The sequence below is a fragment of the Anguilla rostrata genome, chromosome 4, assembly GCF_018555375.3.
Source record: "Anguilla rostrata isolate EN2019 chromosome 4, ASM1855537v3, whole genome shotgun sequence".
Lineage (NCBI taxonomy): Eukaryota > Metazoa > Chordata > Actinopteri > Anguilliformes > Anguillidae > Anguilla > Anguilla rostrata.
The window spans coordinates 18,924,956-18,941,087 of record NC_057936.1 but is presented as its reverse complement, the minus strand read 5'-3'; the positions used below and the strand labels follow the sequence as shown (position 1 = coordinate 18,941,087).

Here is a 16,132-nt window from a genome sequence, read left to right as displayed (position 1 = left end):
CTTTTTTTGTAGACAACAGGGAACTGGCTGCTTAACAAACCTCTGTCGCTGTGGTTTCACCATCAGCAATAGTCTCTGTCCACTCGCTGTCAGTCTGTTTTATAACGCGTACCATGGTTCCAGTTGAAAGCAAGAGTAAAGACAAAAATCCATGCTGTCAGTAGTTGGACATTTTTCACTCCTTCAATATTCACATTTATGTACTGTTGATTCATCAGGTTTCAGCAAAGACATGCATAAAAAGTAATACAAATAAAATTATCAGACAAATGACTTACCTTCAAAAGACAGAAAGTTCAAAACAGGAAATTAGTGCAATTTAAAGCTCACATTTTCATAATGATACCAGATTTTTTCAGCGTAGAAGAAATACCAGCCCTGATTATACTGGCTTTATCTATAAAAAAAAAGTTTTTATTTCAAGATAAAGCCAGCTTTCGGTATCTAGAAATGTGGCTTTATATCATTCCAGACCCAGTTTTTCAATCAATAACGTAGTTGTTAAGAGGAATGACCAGGTTTTATGTGTTTACAATACACTCGAAAAGCAGAGCCCCGATTTACTAAATTGTATCAATCAATCAATCAAACTTAATTTATAAAGCACATTTCTGACAGCGGGTGCAACTCAATATTGCTATAACATTCGTACACTACAAATATTTCACATAGTTGAATTTAAAGCTTTGAAATCATGTTACATATACATTAAAATTGAGCAAATATAACCTATAATTTGCATTGGTTCTGATGAATTAAAGTTAGTACCATGAAAAATAAAACTGTGCAGATATCACTGAAATCCTGAGTAGATACTATAGAAACCCTGAGTACATGTATGTTGTTTTCTTCTGAATTAGCCCAATTCGCATAAATATCTCTTCAAAATCCATATTTTTATGATAGCATTTTAACAGTGTAACAGGAAAAAAGGTACAGCTCTTTTCTTACTTAGGTACTATGTCTTCAAAAAACATGCTCTCTTTTAGCAGTGAGAGAAATCACAATGCAAGGGGGTCTTTCTGATACACTGCAAACTCAAATGGTGTAAATTCACCCTTAACTCAAAAACTACCTACACTGAAGTGACTACAAAGCACACCTTACTACTGTAACATTTGAACATTTTCAGCAAACTGTAACATTTATTTTTAATCAGTCTGAATCCTGCTGTGCTGCATAGAACTCTGGGAAAGTGGGTGGCGCGAACTCTAGAAAAGTGGCGGACGTGTACTTAGTTTTCTGAAGTTGTTCTTCAGGACAAATAATCTTGACTTGGAATGACTAATAATGACTAATAATTTCAAGTTTTCAAATCAAATGGTATTTCTGGTAAATTCTCAGTAATTTAAGTAAATTCCAAGAAAATGTTTAATAGTATTTAAGCAATGTCATTTGTTAGTCAAATCCTCATTTGTTTTCATGAAATAAACTTAAATAATAAACTTAAATAAATTTCAGAAAGAAAAAAAAACAACTTATAGCCATTTATTTAGGCATGGCCAACTGAAATAATCTCTTCACTGGTATTCAGTAATTTTACTGAGACAGTGTAACAGTTATGGGTGTGCAGAGACGTCATTATCTGTATCTGTATCTGTTCAACCAACAAAATTATCTGTCTGTGTACCTGTATTCGGATAGAAGACCGGAAGTGGGCATGGTTTATACAAAAGACCCGTTAAATCGAGCAAACGTTGTATTGTTTAACCTAATATTCATTGACAATGCAATGCATTCATTGTGCATTCAAAGCATCAAATTGATTTAATATTGGCATATAAATAATTATTAAATATATTTCCACATCATCATACTGTACTTTTCATCTCTCTCTCTCTCTCTCTCTTTATGTTTAACTAAACTAAATTTTATGAACTGTCTGAACCTATGGTCATTCTAGCTTTTTAACAATATGATTCAACCAGGTAAGTTTTAAAACCGCAGAGGCATTTAATCATAAAAGATGCTATCATAAGCTAATTTAATGCTTTGTGTACTTGACAATGGTGTTATATTATCATATAAATTAACTATTTATAACTATTATTTACCTTTAGTTTGTTCATTTTATGAAGCTATAGAAGTTATAGAAGCAAAATATCAAAAAATATCAAAATTGGCATATGGAACCAAAATCATTGTTTTTGACAGTGTTGCCTCTCCTTAAACTTCTTTAGAATGCTGGATTTTGTAGTGCATTGATTTTAGAACTGTTAAAAGGCCGAGATGTCCCTTTACTGAGAATTAACTTGTTGCGAGGTAAAAACATTTTTTTTTTATTTTAAAACCTGGACTGGATGAAAAAAAAAACTGGACTGGAAGAAGAAGAAAAAAACCTGGACTGGAATTTTTTAAAAACTGGACTGCAAGAAAAAAAAACCTGGACTGGAAGAAAAAAAACTGGACTGGAAGAAAAAAAACCTGGACTGGAAGAAAAAAAACTGGACTGGAATAAAAAAAAAACCTGGACTGGAAGAAAAAAACTGGACTGGAAGAAAAAAAAACCTGGAATGGAGGAAAAAAACTGGACTGGAAGAGAAAAAAAAACCTGGACTGGAAAAGAAAAAAAACTGGACTGGATGAAAAAAAAACCTGGACTCCATGCACTGGAATGCACTACAAAATCCAGCATTCTAAAGCAGTTTAAACAGCAACATTATTCTTTCGCTTTTGAATTGTTGTTACATCCCCTCCCCTTTTCAATATCCAATATCACAATTGATGGCAACGTTGAATCACATGTCTAGTTAATGTTGCTAGCTTTATTTACGCATCCCGCAAATCAGAATCATCCCTTATTTTGACAATAGAATAGGCGTTGATTTAACTCATGGCTACAGGACGCATTTTCATCCGTTTTTTTGTGAACGATTGCATTTATAGTAACCGCTGTTTTGAAGACAGTTCAATAGGACAGCAAGTATGCCTTGAGACCATTCTAAAAGCATAAACTAAAAGCAACAAAGACAATTCAGCTAGTACAAGAACACATATTTACACACAATGAATTCACTTTTTACACGTATTTACAATTTACAGTCCCACACAAATTATTTACAAAAGTCCGCACGCCGTGCATTCTGGGAGCTGCCGGCACAGCCTGCCGGAACAGCCCCCGGACGTCACACTATCATAAAGCTAACTGGCATTCAAAACCCGTTTCCGAGGGTTTTCCAATAATGCTGGCCCCACACAAGAGGATAATTGGGCCGATTTTGTGCCTGATTCGCTCTTCCCGACAATCATGGGGGCGTTCCCGATCTGAGGCTAGTCTGAACCGATTATCTGCCCAAATGATCCTGTAGAGTGAGGGGTTTACAGACATAATCTTAATGTTACCGACTGGATCGGAGTCTCCCCGATCTCGAATCGTAAATATCAAACATGTTTGATATTTACGACTAGAAATCCTGTAGTGTGAAAGGAACAGCGATGGAATATTGAGCAGAAACCCGCAATAGCCAATGAGAGCGAGCTGACCGGGAAGTGTCACCAACCAAATTTTTTGCCGAAACCGAAGAAGTTCTCTGCGGACTAAATTGTTTTATACTCAATGCGGTTAGGTAACCGCACGTAGCAACAAAAGTATCAATATTATTGTATTATGTATATATGTAATTATTGTAACGTTGGCGGCAGTGTGGTCTCCATGGAGACAGGGAATCAGTTTGCGGAAATAAAAAAAAGTCCCTGGAATCGCCACTCTGAAATCGTTTAGTATAAACGCCAAGTGTGTGGTCCTGCGTCTTGACTGAATCGTCTGGTGTGTGCGTACTTACGATTAAAATATTAAAAATCGGTTAAGATTTGAAAATCCTCTAGTGTGCACCAGGCTTAATGGGTCAGCCGGTCGTGGTTTATTCCTTACATGTACGACGGGGGTGGTATTGCGCTTAACCATGCCCCGATGTACATTATTTTACAATAACAGGACAGCCTGGAGAGGTTTATTTCACTTATACAACGGGTTACCAACAATGACTATAGCCATATGGTTACTTTTATATGTTTAGATTTTTATAGATTTAATCAGCTGAAACTGAAATATCCTTCCACGGGCGTTTGGGCATATTATTTTACCGTTGTCAGGCAAAACTCTGGTTGGTAGTTCTATTTGGACCGTCGTTATGCAAAAACTCTGGTTGGTAGTTCTATTTTTCACCGTTTTTAAGCAAAAACCTATGATCGTTAATTCTATGAAAACAATGATTCTATTGAGAAAAAAATAGATCCTTCTCGTTTTATACCATACAATTAGTTTATACCATGCATTTTTTGTCATTACATTATTTAATAAAACTGCATGGAACCATAAGTCAATAAAATTAATCTCCCTAGCACTGCCTTGCTTTTTAAATGGTGTGGTTGCGCAGTGCAGACAAAACGTTTTTCTAAGACCCTCTGAAACGGCTTTTGAATGCCAGCTTGCTTTATTAGGTTCGCCGTAACGAGGCAGCTGCTATGTGCCGGAGTTCCAGATGCTCTCTCTCTCTGCCCGTGTAACGTTAGATAGAGGCTATGAGAACTTAAAATGGAGCTGACTTTTTCCCCCCCGAATCCGAATAATAACGAGCAACTTCGGGTAGAAGAAATATCTGTTTCCATCGCATTATTTGTGCTTTCCCGAATACAGTATTCGGATTCAGATACATCCCTAGTAACAGTACAGTAACATAGTACAGTAAAGCTGTAATATACAGCTAGCTTGAGAAATATGAGGGTACTACAGTGGTGGGCACACTGGAACTATAGGTGTAGTTGTGATGAAAGGTTCAAGCACATTTTAGAACTACATTTATGTTTAAATCTGAGAGTATGTTTAAACTTTACAATGACGTTTTCTAAAACGCGGTCAATGACTAGCAGAGAGCTTTCTACAAAACAAATCATCCATAATTTTCACCTGATACAGTGGATGACAGCATGAAAAGAAAAAATGATTTCTGCTAGCTGGACACTTTACAGAAAAGACCATCTGGGAATTTTGCTCAGGCAGTACTGGTCATGTGGTTTTGCCAATTAGTTCCTTTCTTTTTCAGAATGAAAGCTGGCTAAACATGGGCTCTTAGATGTATGGTATTCTCATGCTTTTAGAAAATCATAATGCACAGAAACATGCATACACAACAAACAAATGCATTTGATTTTTCTGTTATGCAGATGTTATTTTGTTTAATCTATCTACAGCACTAAGTGAACACATTTTTTGAGGCTGAAATTTTGAGGCACAATTTGAGTAAATTCTGTTTCAAAAGAATGTTCATTAAAAATGGCCACATTTTTAGTTATCAAAAAGGAAAAAATACTAGTCCATTATATTATTGCTGGGTGTATGTCTGGCCTCCCAACCATTACACCCACAAAATAATATAATTGACTAGTTAGACAGTTATATATAACCGATTTGAAATTAATAATTAAACAATCTAGCAAATCACACAAACCAGGAGATACTGATGATTTTGCAATAACAATCTGCAACAAAAAATAGCTATAGTTTCTTTTTATCCTTGCCACAGAAGACCCAAACAATCTATTTGAATATTGTTTCTACCTTTAAGATGGATCAAAATCAATAAATATATTTTAACCTTTCTCTCATTACCTACAGAACACGAGCAGGCGCCACAGTCAACCACTTTATTAATACTATGTTACCAGTTTAACTATTTTATATTTCATATGTTATATCTTAGCATTATATGATCAACATGGAATTAATGGTTCATGAAGAAATATGCCTGTGGTAACAAAGGAAAAGTATAAATTTAATGCCTTGACTGTAAGGACAGAGCATGGCCTCATTCCTATTTTGCTCATTTACATTATTTTTATAGTCAAAAAGCACTCACTGAAGGACAAACGCCCCTTACAAAAAACACATGTAAAATTAGCCTCTTCACACGTGAATTCAAATATCAATATATTAATGTGAACTGGACATTTTCACCTGATTGGCTTTTTTAAAGTGTCCACATGTGGAAACAAAACAAGTCACATTGAGTCATGTTGATCTTCACATTTTCATTTCACTGAAATATTAACTACAATTTTCATGTGAGAACAACACATGTGACTCGAAATAGCATAGGTTACCTTTTTCCGCATCTTATAAGTGGAATTATTTTTATAGTTCATGTGCGTACTCTTTGCATGTTAGGTGTTCTCATGTGGTTTTTAACACGTGGTTTTTAAACGTGATTTTTTTGTAAAAGGGATGCAACACGAATCTTTAAGTTCTTCTGTAGCTGAATGTGATTAGAATAGTTAATCCTCTCATATCCCCAGCCAGCATTTGTGTATAAAGGGACTGTGGGAGCATTAGTCACATTCATTACAGAAATCCTTCTCCCAGTAAGCCAGTCAGAAAACAGAAATCTTCATAAAACATTTTTTCGGTTAGTATCGAATTGTAAGAACTATCTGACAATTTCATTAAAACAAAGGTAAGATGGATGAGCTGTAGATGGCACTACAAAAATTGCACTCTCTAACCTGGCCATAAAATGTGATGCAATACTGTATCATCATGATAAATTTTGAGACATCCGTAAAAATCACACTTCATTTCATATTCACAAACTTTGCATTTCAGCAAAAACTTTGCATTTAACAATGCTCATTAAATACCAACTGCTCAGTAAACACATTTAAATGTAAATTTATTGATTGATGCCTTTAAAAAAATGACTTGGTTTTCCTCAGTAACTAAATACATTATGCTGTGATTCCACCTCCTGCTTTTCCATGGTAGCAGCTGAGTTTCTGCACACTCTCCATTAAACAATCTTGGAGAAAGTCATTAATGAATAATTGAGAGCTGTCGCTCAGCAACATTGCAAAAAAAGGGTATAATTTTAGCCTTGAAATTGTTGATTACAAAAAAAAATGAAACCATATCACTACTGGGTATCCAGTGTTTGTAATCTTGATGTGAATCCAGATGGAAAAGCACAGATGCTGGGATCAAAGCAAAGCTACAGGAGTCTCCAACTCTTCTGCAAATCAGGACATGAGAGGCTGAGGGTTTCAATATGGCAGGCTAGCCGAACTAAAGGTCAGACTTTCTTATTATCTCCAAGCATTGTACAGTTTGAAAGTTGAGGAGCTTCGTTTTTACCCTCCATCTGCCTACATATTGAGCAGAGCTTGCGTCAGAATAAGTATGAAGGAAATATGTCCTGCATGCAAGGCCATAAACAGGCCTGCCTTCTTTAGGGAAGAGGCTGCATCTGAAAGGGCATCTCAATTTAAAATCCAGTCACCTTTGTGAAAAGTAGAGGCAATTGATCAATTGGTCAGTTAAGCTCTCTAAAGTCATGTTAACTCAATATGCATGGATCCATGTAAACTCATACAAATCGTATTGCAATGTCAATGATTAGTACATTACTCTCATCCTGAGTTTTACACTGTCTGACGATGTATTTATGGCCTAATTAAATGCATCAAAGGGGTACAGGAGCAAAGGTATACCACTAGAGGTCAAGGTTATCCCAAAGGGCCAATGGTGTGGCATTCTTGACTTTTCAGGGGACACACAAATGATGTAAAAAGAGACAGTGATTCTGTCTGATTATTGCAGCTATACAGTATCAGACAATATGTTAAACAAGTTAAATTTTGTACTTTCCACTTACCACAAATCCTAAACATATTTGCAACACACACACACACACACACACATACACACTAAAAGTCCTAAACTGTTCTTGAGTTCTGAAGGGCATACCTTCATCTCATGTCGCACTGGGGTTGTTGGAATTGGCTCGGACACCTCAGACTGCTCCATGGCCATCAGTTTCTCCTCATCCTCTTTCTCAGCCTTTTCTTCCTCTGCTTTCTTTTCCGGTGTTACCGTGGTGATGAGGTCACTCGTGGCGATTCCCTTGGCTGTGCCATACTGGCCCGTGCCCATCTCTGAAGTGGACATGGAATACCTCATGAACATTTTGTGGTTTTCACTCCAGATTGGTTTTTAGGGAGACATCGAAACACTTATTAAGGCAGAATTCATTAATCTTGAAAAATAATACAGATAACATGTAGCAATATAGTAAAGAAATCAAGAAACCAACATAGTAAAAAAAAGCCAGTTTTAAAAAGGGATTAGCCTTGAGATCTCATGAGATATTAAAGCTATATTATTCACACAAGAATCCACTCATGTTATCTGAAGAAAGCTTTTCCAGTGCAGCTTCAATCATATGCTGCTAACATATTATGAGTAGAGCCTTAATATTTTACTTCTTAAATAATTAAAGCGCATTTCAAAGTGCTCAGGTTCATATTTATAAAGAGGAAATGTCTGCCAGCTACACATCATTCAATCAGAAAATGTAAACATTTCTTCTTTTACCCTTATAAGGCAAACAGTGTATTCAAAATACTTTATCTCAACAGTTTTAGATTATGTTTTCGATTTTTTCTTTTATTCATTTCTTTCAGAAATGTGCAATTCAGTTCATTCTAATTTATACATTCACACCAAAGTATTTTATTTTATTTTTTTTAGCTTTCCCCACTGTTCATGCTTTACCTGTTCCACCTGAGATCACAGCTCTAGCTTTATGGCTGTAAAGCATGCCAGTTCATTTATACATCTGGGTCTCACTGAAAGGAAAATAGATGGCTTTTCAAACAAGCTGTATTTACTAGAAAATGTCAGCAGCATTTATGATATGCTACGCAGGAGATGAAAATCTTTAGCTGCATGCAAAAAGAAAGCATAAGTGTAAGGGCAGTTTGACTGAAAATCACAAAGAGGATGACTGATTATCAGAAGAGCCAAATTAAGGTAAAAACAAATTGCATAGGTTATAAATAACTGAGGGACAATGCTCAGTTGCTACATCTAAGAGCTAATGTGCAGTAAATATCTACCTTTTGCGTTACGGTCATTTACATTGACAGGCAGTTTAATTCCATGGTCTAGAGTCACTGTATTTATTGGATGACGCCGCTGAGCTGGAGAGATCAATAGAAATTAAATACTACAGTAAGGATTCAAGATTAACAATGAGACCTAATCTCTAAAAAAAAATCAAGATGGAGGATAAACAGCCAACAAATAATTAGAAACAATAGTGACAACAGATACCTGTCATATCGTCAGGACAATGGACTCAAAATCAGGCTTTAACACAGATAATGAAAAAAATGATTAAATCCCAGTTCTGCCTGTTTCTGGTTCTATTATGGTTAAAGCCTCACTGTTATGATGTTCCAAATGTGAAGTCGTTTTAGAACGTTGACATGTCCATAAAATAAACATGATAGGAAATGAACTGAGGAGAGCTGAAGATTTTTAGTTGAAGATTTTCACATAAAAATCCCCAGGGCCAGTAATATTTCTGTCAAATGTTACATTTCCAGCAAAAGCAACTTTGCATGCTTTTTTTTATTCTTACCATTCACCAATTCAAATGGTTATCCCAACACAGTTAGATCAGATATAGACAGCTCTGCTAGTAATAAATTCAGAGAGAGCTGGCTCAACAGAGCTCTTGGGAACACAAAAATATAAAGGAATTCTACTAATTAATTTAGAAGAGGGGCAAAACAAAGGGAAAAAAGTACCTTAGAACAAAGCCAAAAAAAACAAAAAACAACACTGTGCAGCAAATCCACATGAGTGAGTAATCCCATCCTTCTATAGGCGATACAAAATAAACCCCTCTTCAGAGAGCCTGCCTGGCTTTAATATAAGTCATTTATTCTAGGCTTTCTGTAAGTTGGCTTGACGAATAAGGACATTAACTGTGGTCTGGGAATGGCTGATAAACCAGGGGAAAAGAGCAGCCCCACTAAGCTGGCAGAGAAGACAATGTGAGGAGTGGGGATAAAGCCCTGACTCAGAAATATGGGAAAAGGGGCAGTCTCAGAGTGAACATGGATTACATCAGCCTAAACTCAACATCCCAAACACCCAACGTTATCCCATCCCACTCCATTCAGGCCTAACACGGGAGGAAAGAGTCTGTGTGAGGTACCCACCACCATCTAGACTGCGGGACATGGTGTAGCGCTTGCTGGAGGAGCGTTCAAAGTAAGGCGCGGGACGGACAATCTGGGAGCTGGCCCGTCGTGTCTGGGCCTGGGTCCGGCCACTGTAGCGGAACTTGGAGCCAAGTGTGAGGAACTTTTTGGGAGGGGCTTCTGGAGACACCAACCTTCAGGACAGTGAGGGAGAAGTCAGCTCCATCATTACAATTCAGTTTTCTGCCTGACATTGCTCTAAAAAGGTTTTTTTTTTTTAATGGAATGAAACAGATATTTATTGAATTATTCTTTTTTTGTATTTATTTTTATTAGGTTGTTAGAAAGTGATTCGTTTTTGAAAATAATAATATGTACAGCACACAAATCTGAGACGAAATAGATGAAATAAAATTTTATGTGGGTAATAAATTATTTCGCTGCACACATTCATTAATAAAGTAGAGCTCATCTGTCAGTTGTGATTTGATCTGGTTAGTCTTTTGTTGTGCTAACACATAACAGCTGAATATTCTGTCTCATGCCAGATAATTTCAAAGGATCTGTATTGTCACTACTGAGTTAGTGGGCATAGAAAAGAATAAAACAGCAAACAGTTCAAATAGAGTGGAAAAACCATTGAAAATTCAACATTGTTGAGCAAACTCTCACCTGAAAAAGGTGTGATGCTCCACACAGACTTTCCAAAGCCTCTTTGCCGCTCTGTGGTTTGGGAGTTTGAAACCTATCGTGCTTTCAAATTGCTCAAACTGGAAGTACAGAAGTACAGAGACATTAGCCCATATCCATCCCTGATATTTAAGTCACAAGCACTTCGGATTAGGTCTTTGTAAGATCACCTTGTTACAAAGTCTTGTAGTCAGGGTGATGAGCAGTTTGTGTAGAAAAATAACATTTATCACCAATCTAGGGATGGCATAAGGAAAACACAGGAAACAAGACACACATTTCCTTCACACTGTAGTGATATATCTGACAAGGGAAATTGGAGAGCTATTGCAGCAATCACTCAGTAAATCATGGGAGGGATGGATAACAATCAAGTCATTCTTCTGCCAGACAAGGCAGTTTACAGCTCATTTTATGAGCTACAAGCAATCTCAAAACAAAAGCCTTTTTAACAAGATAAATTTAATGTGACAACACACTGATCTGGTAAAACAGAAGTTTGTGTTAAATTGGAAAACCTGACAAAGGCAGACATTTTGACACTGAAAATATTCTGCCTGCCTGGAAAGATCTTAAAAACCTTTAAAGTCTTTAAACCTTTCTAAATAAATGAATGCATTTTGCACCAATACTACACAATCAGTTCAGACAGGCAGATAAGAGCTAAGATTGTGGCGACGATCGCAATTCCTTACAAGTTTACACTCCCATAAAAGTATTGGAGATGGAGCCATTTTAATGAACAATAAAACATGATTTACAAGTGGTTTCCATCCTTGGGATTCTACAGTGCAAAGTGATGTCCGATACACTTTCATTGCATCTTAAAGGATAAGCACCAGTTATTATAAAAAATGAAATACACCAGGCAAATGGAAGAAGTTGTGCTATTTTATGATTCGTGTTATTAAACATAATTTTATTGAGATAAAGGCAAGGAATAAGCCCTAAAAGATCAAATCGCTCCCCTCTCCCCACCTTCCTTTTTAAACAATCTTCAGAATGACCACCTATGTCATATTTTGTGATGTGGCAGAGTGAGGAAGTGAGATACTGTCAAATTCCCTATAGCTAGCCAGCCAGTCCTTTTTCCATTAAAGAATTAGCCTATATCACTACAACTTGATGTGCATAAGAAAGCTAGTGTGATAACGCTAATGGAAAACAAGTTAAATCAACATATGATTCTAATTTGTTTGCTAGAGGTGGATTAAAGTAAATCCTAAGGTAGGAGCTAATTAGCTAATGCCATCCATGTGCAGCCAAGATAGAGCTAACACTGTTGCACGCAGTTTGTATAGTCTCATATCCTTGTACTGAACACACAGGGAAGCACACAACTGGTATCTGGGCAAGATAGCTAAAAAGTGCTCTGTTTGTTGGCTTTGGGAAGAAGCCTTCAACTCCGATCACCTCTGGCTCAAACCTGAATGGCTGTACTGCCGTAGTCTATCAGGATCAGTGATTATGTCTATTATAAAGACTCATCAGAGTCAGAGTCATCTGAGTCACTGATAATGTCCTTTGATTCACAATCAAATATTTCAATTTTGTACATTTCTGTCATCTTTTCAACCAAATTCCGTCCATTTCTGTCATCTTTCCAGCCTAAAAGTATAATAGCAGAGCTGTTTATCTTCCACCTATTTCATCATGCATCGTGATTTTCTGGCTTGACTTTGGGTGGGCTTGACTTTCCCTCAGGGGTGATTAATCTGTCAAATTTGTAGCCATTCTAACAACAATTTCAACTTAATTTAATGAGAAACCTCTAGACTAAAACGAATTGGTCCAATAACTTTAGGTGGTGCTTACCCTTTAATAAAGTGCTGACAGTAGTGGATCTCTGTGATTGTCATGCAATGGAACAACTAGCAACACCATATAAACTTAAATAGTATTAGGAATGTGATTTTGACCTAGAGTTCCCTTTTATTACTAATTACAGAGTACACCAAATGCTTTTAGAAAGATTAAATGCAAATGTTCTGATATAATTTTTAATCAATGTCCTTCCCACAGTAGGTAAAGTAATGCAGTCCAGTAGGTAGCGCTTGGTATAATATAATTTTACCTTCATTCTATGCTATGCTGCATGAACAGCAGGGCAAGGAAATTTTTAACTGTGACCATTCTTCAAATAGACCAAGTAAAATGACATGGTGAGCTTATCTATTAATGCCAATATACTACTGTGATTTTATTAATAAAAATTGTGTTTCACTCCCAAAAGAGTGAGTTTGTAGCACGTATCAATTTGCTATCTATCTATTCACTACTGTCCACCATAACTGCTATTCACAAATTTACTCACAAATTCTTCACAAATTCACACTCATTCACAAATATGAGACAACTTAAATCAGATAACAGGCCTATCCAGTTTGCAATTATCATCCTCAAAGCAAAACAATAAGATATTTTCATTTTCAGGTCATTACCTCCCCAGGGCGGATTTTGATATAGAAATTGTTCCTTTTGTAGGAGATCTTGAGGACTTTGGGCCAGGCAAACCTGTTGATGCGCAATCTGTCACGGTAAATGAGAAGTCCACTGGCACACACGCCCAGCATGATCTCCACGCCCTCTGAATCCTGCAGACACAAGCCCCGGTCAGGAGCACATGCTCACTCTCTCTGATGGGTACAAGATGCGTCATTACTGTCAACAGGTTCAAGATGGATAAAGATTCATGACTGCGAAATGAGGCTTTGTTGTTGTCCTTATAGTTAAACATGATGGACGTAATGAAAACAGCACCAAACTCCTTAAAAAGTAACTGAAACCAGAGTACTTATAATACTGCAATTGGATACCATGAGCGAAGCAGGGCGGCACCTTTCTCCCAAAGCCTTTTATAATCTGGATAATGGAATCTGACAGCCAAAAACATTAAGTCAAATGAAATATATATATATATATATTTTTTTTTTTTTTTTTTTTTTTTTCCTGATATTTTCTAATCTAACAACTAGAATTTCTCAATGGTTTCCATGGTGCTCCCAGAATATATTATTGTAATGACAGGATATGGGGATGCTTTAAAGTTGTTTTCTTGCCAAATGTATTCTTAGAGACAGCATTATCAAAACAGTGTTATCTTGAACTTTATGTCCATTTATGTTAACCATAGGAAAAAATGCCAAAAAAGGAGAGGGTTTTGATTCAATCTACTGACGGGAAAAGACAGGCACAGAAAATTAATATGACAGCATCTGCTTTCTTTCTTCTAACATGCTAGTTAAGAGCTTTAGTCCTTCTGCCAATCTGCAATTGTTTAAAATGACAAAAGGCTACTGTAGGTATCCATCCATGAATGGGCATCAACAATAAATTCTGAATGTGGACATCTGACCGGTCTGAAGAGGCAATGCAGAAGTTTGGTGATGAGGCAAATGACAATAATGAGGGCCCTCTGAACAGAGTCTGCAGTTCTGATGTGGGCTATTGATATGTTTGGATGGGCTGATAATGGATCTGACCTCTCCAGGGCAGGACAATGAGCTTTTCCAATGATTGGTACATTTGGGGTATGAATGGGGGGGTCTGCCCTGTACAGGCATAACAAGGAGTGTTCCTCACCCTCACACCCACAGAAACATAACCGCGAGGCATAACATTACCAGCACTGCAGTGAAGCAACCGCAGCCATGGTGATGGAGTTTACAGTCAGAAGTCATGCACAAAGACAATTTCAAGGACAAACACACACACGCCACACAAAATGCAGCCTTACCTCCCCTTTAGCTGGAGCCAAGCACTCAAAGATGCTTCCTATCAACTAGGCCATTTGGTAAGAAAAGAGAGAAGACATATACTGATCTAATCAAACTGAAGGGTACTTCCAAGGTCATCACTGAGTAGCCTACATGTGGAATGTTGTATTTATGTGGACAGTTACACTTTAGGCAAAAATTCAGGCTTTATTTTTATTATTGGTCCACACTGACATCACGCAGATTTTGAATCATCTGTTAACATGCTTGATCTCTTTTTAAAAGGGGTTAGATAAGCACCTAAGAGTACACTGGAACAGACAGCACAGGCAGAACAAAAAGAATGACAGAGATGATACAGCAGCTTAGCAATGTTGATGCAGGCACCACCATGGGAGAGTGAAACCCTTTGTCATGCACCGCAAGGCTTTTCGGTGCCTGTTATGGATGATTTTCCACCCTATTCTTGTGTTTGAACTATAAAAGGAATGCCTTGCAAGGTCTGAAGGGCCAGCAGTTTTCTTGTGGTTTTTTTTTATTCATGACTGTATTTTTTTCTGCCTTGGGCAACTGTTCATTTCTGTTGCTTTAGTATCTTTTGACTATTTCAGGCATTTGGGCCAAGCATTTTTGTTTGTCTTTGTGTTTTCGTTTTGTCTAAAACTGCTCCCACGTGTCGATAAAGGGTCAGTCTGAAAGGCCTGTGAACCCACTGCCTCCAGTGGGGTGTGTACAACAGAGAGCAAGCGGATGCAAGCATGTCTGTCAACTGACAGCAGAAGCACAGCAAAACCATCTAAACACATAATTACAGATGAGTCATTCATTGTCATCATAATAATACAGCTTTGAGGTTTTTTTTTGTGGGGGGCGGGGGCTGCATTAGGACTGAACAGGACAAAGATCACTCCTCGTTCACACTTCAGATCACCTAAAGAAATTTTCACATGACAACTGCACCGGTATCCCGGTCCATCATGCAGCAAAGGTCTGGTCAAAGGTTTATGGAGTGAAAAGACTTATAACTCCAGCTCACCTAATAATACTGATCAATGGTCAGGAAACTGGCATTTTTTCACTCCATGATATCCGGAAAAGAAATGTCAGGTCGGTTGTTCAGTGTGAGGTCATTTCGGAAAGGAATCAAACACGTTACAGGTACTGGGTCCTACTCAAGTGTGTGATGGATGTCAGGGCTTCCTAGTTGGAGTGTTGGCCGCTAAATCAGGCCCAATCAGAGATCTATCAGCTCGACTGGTCAATCTCTTTACCTTGGCATGATGGAGGTCCACTCCATACATAGACAGTTTCTTGGCGTTCTCCAGGAAATGCATCTCCGCTTCAGCTGGTGTCATCCCTCTGGGGTGGGGAGAGGGACAGAAGAGAGCTCCATAATCTTGATACCCAACAGTACTTATGGGAAGCATGTAAGTGTGGACAAGGGCAATTCTTGACAGCATTTAGGTTTAAATCCCTCTCAGGTCAAAATGAGTTGTACAGCAATCAATGCTTCTACAATCAACATTTTCTTAAAATGTAACTATATGTCTTAATGTATTATTAGAAATCTAATGCCATTCTATGAAAATATAGTATGACATAAGTAGGTCCCATTATAGAAGGCGGAAAACATTATTACAAATACAATCACAATGTAGGAAAGGGATTTTGTACCAGTAAACAACATACAGAAATGGTAATTTCAAGTCATTAGCATTAGCTTGTTGCCCCAGTGCTTTACTTGT

The 16,132-nt window shown here is 37.3% G+C and overlaps 1 protein-coding gene across 9 annotated transcripts in view; it reads right to left on the bottom strand.

The window, feature by feature from the left end:
* Positions 1-16,132, bottom strand: part of epb41l3a (erythrocyte membrane protein band 4.1-like 3a) — a 58,815-nt gene that overhangs the window by 22,122 nt on the left and 20,561 nt on the right. For 6 of the 9 annotated variants that reach the window (XM_064331131.1, XM_064331134.1, XM_064331136.1 and 3 more), the window contains exons 8-15: positions 15,659-15,746; positions 14,408-14,452; positions 13,113-13,265; positions 10,654-10,751; positions 10,000-10,175; positions 8,887-8,970; positions 7,736-7,923; positions 41-94 (exon numbers count right to left, since the gene is read on the bottom strand). In XM_064331131.1, the coding sequence (XP_064187201.1) occupies positions 41-94; positions 7,736-7,923; positions 8,887-8,970; positions 10,000-10,175; positions 10,654-10,751; positions 13,113-13,265; positions 14,408-14,452; positions 15,659-15,746 (886 nt within the window). The remainder of the gene's footprint in view (positions 1-40; positions 95-7,735; positions 7,924-8,886; positions 8,971-9,999; positions 10,176-10,653; positions 10,752-13,112; positions 13,266-14,407; positions 14,453-15,658; positions 15,747-16,132) is intronic. The other 3 variants (XM_064331133.1, XM_064331132.1, XM_064331135.1) reach the window with 3 other exon arrangements.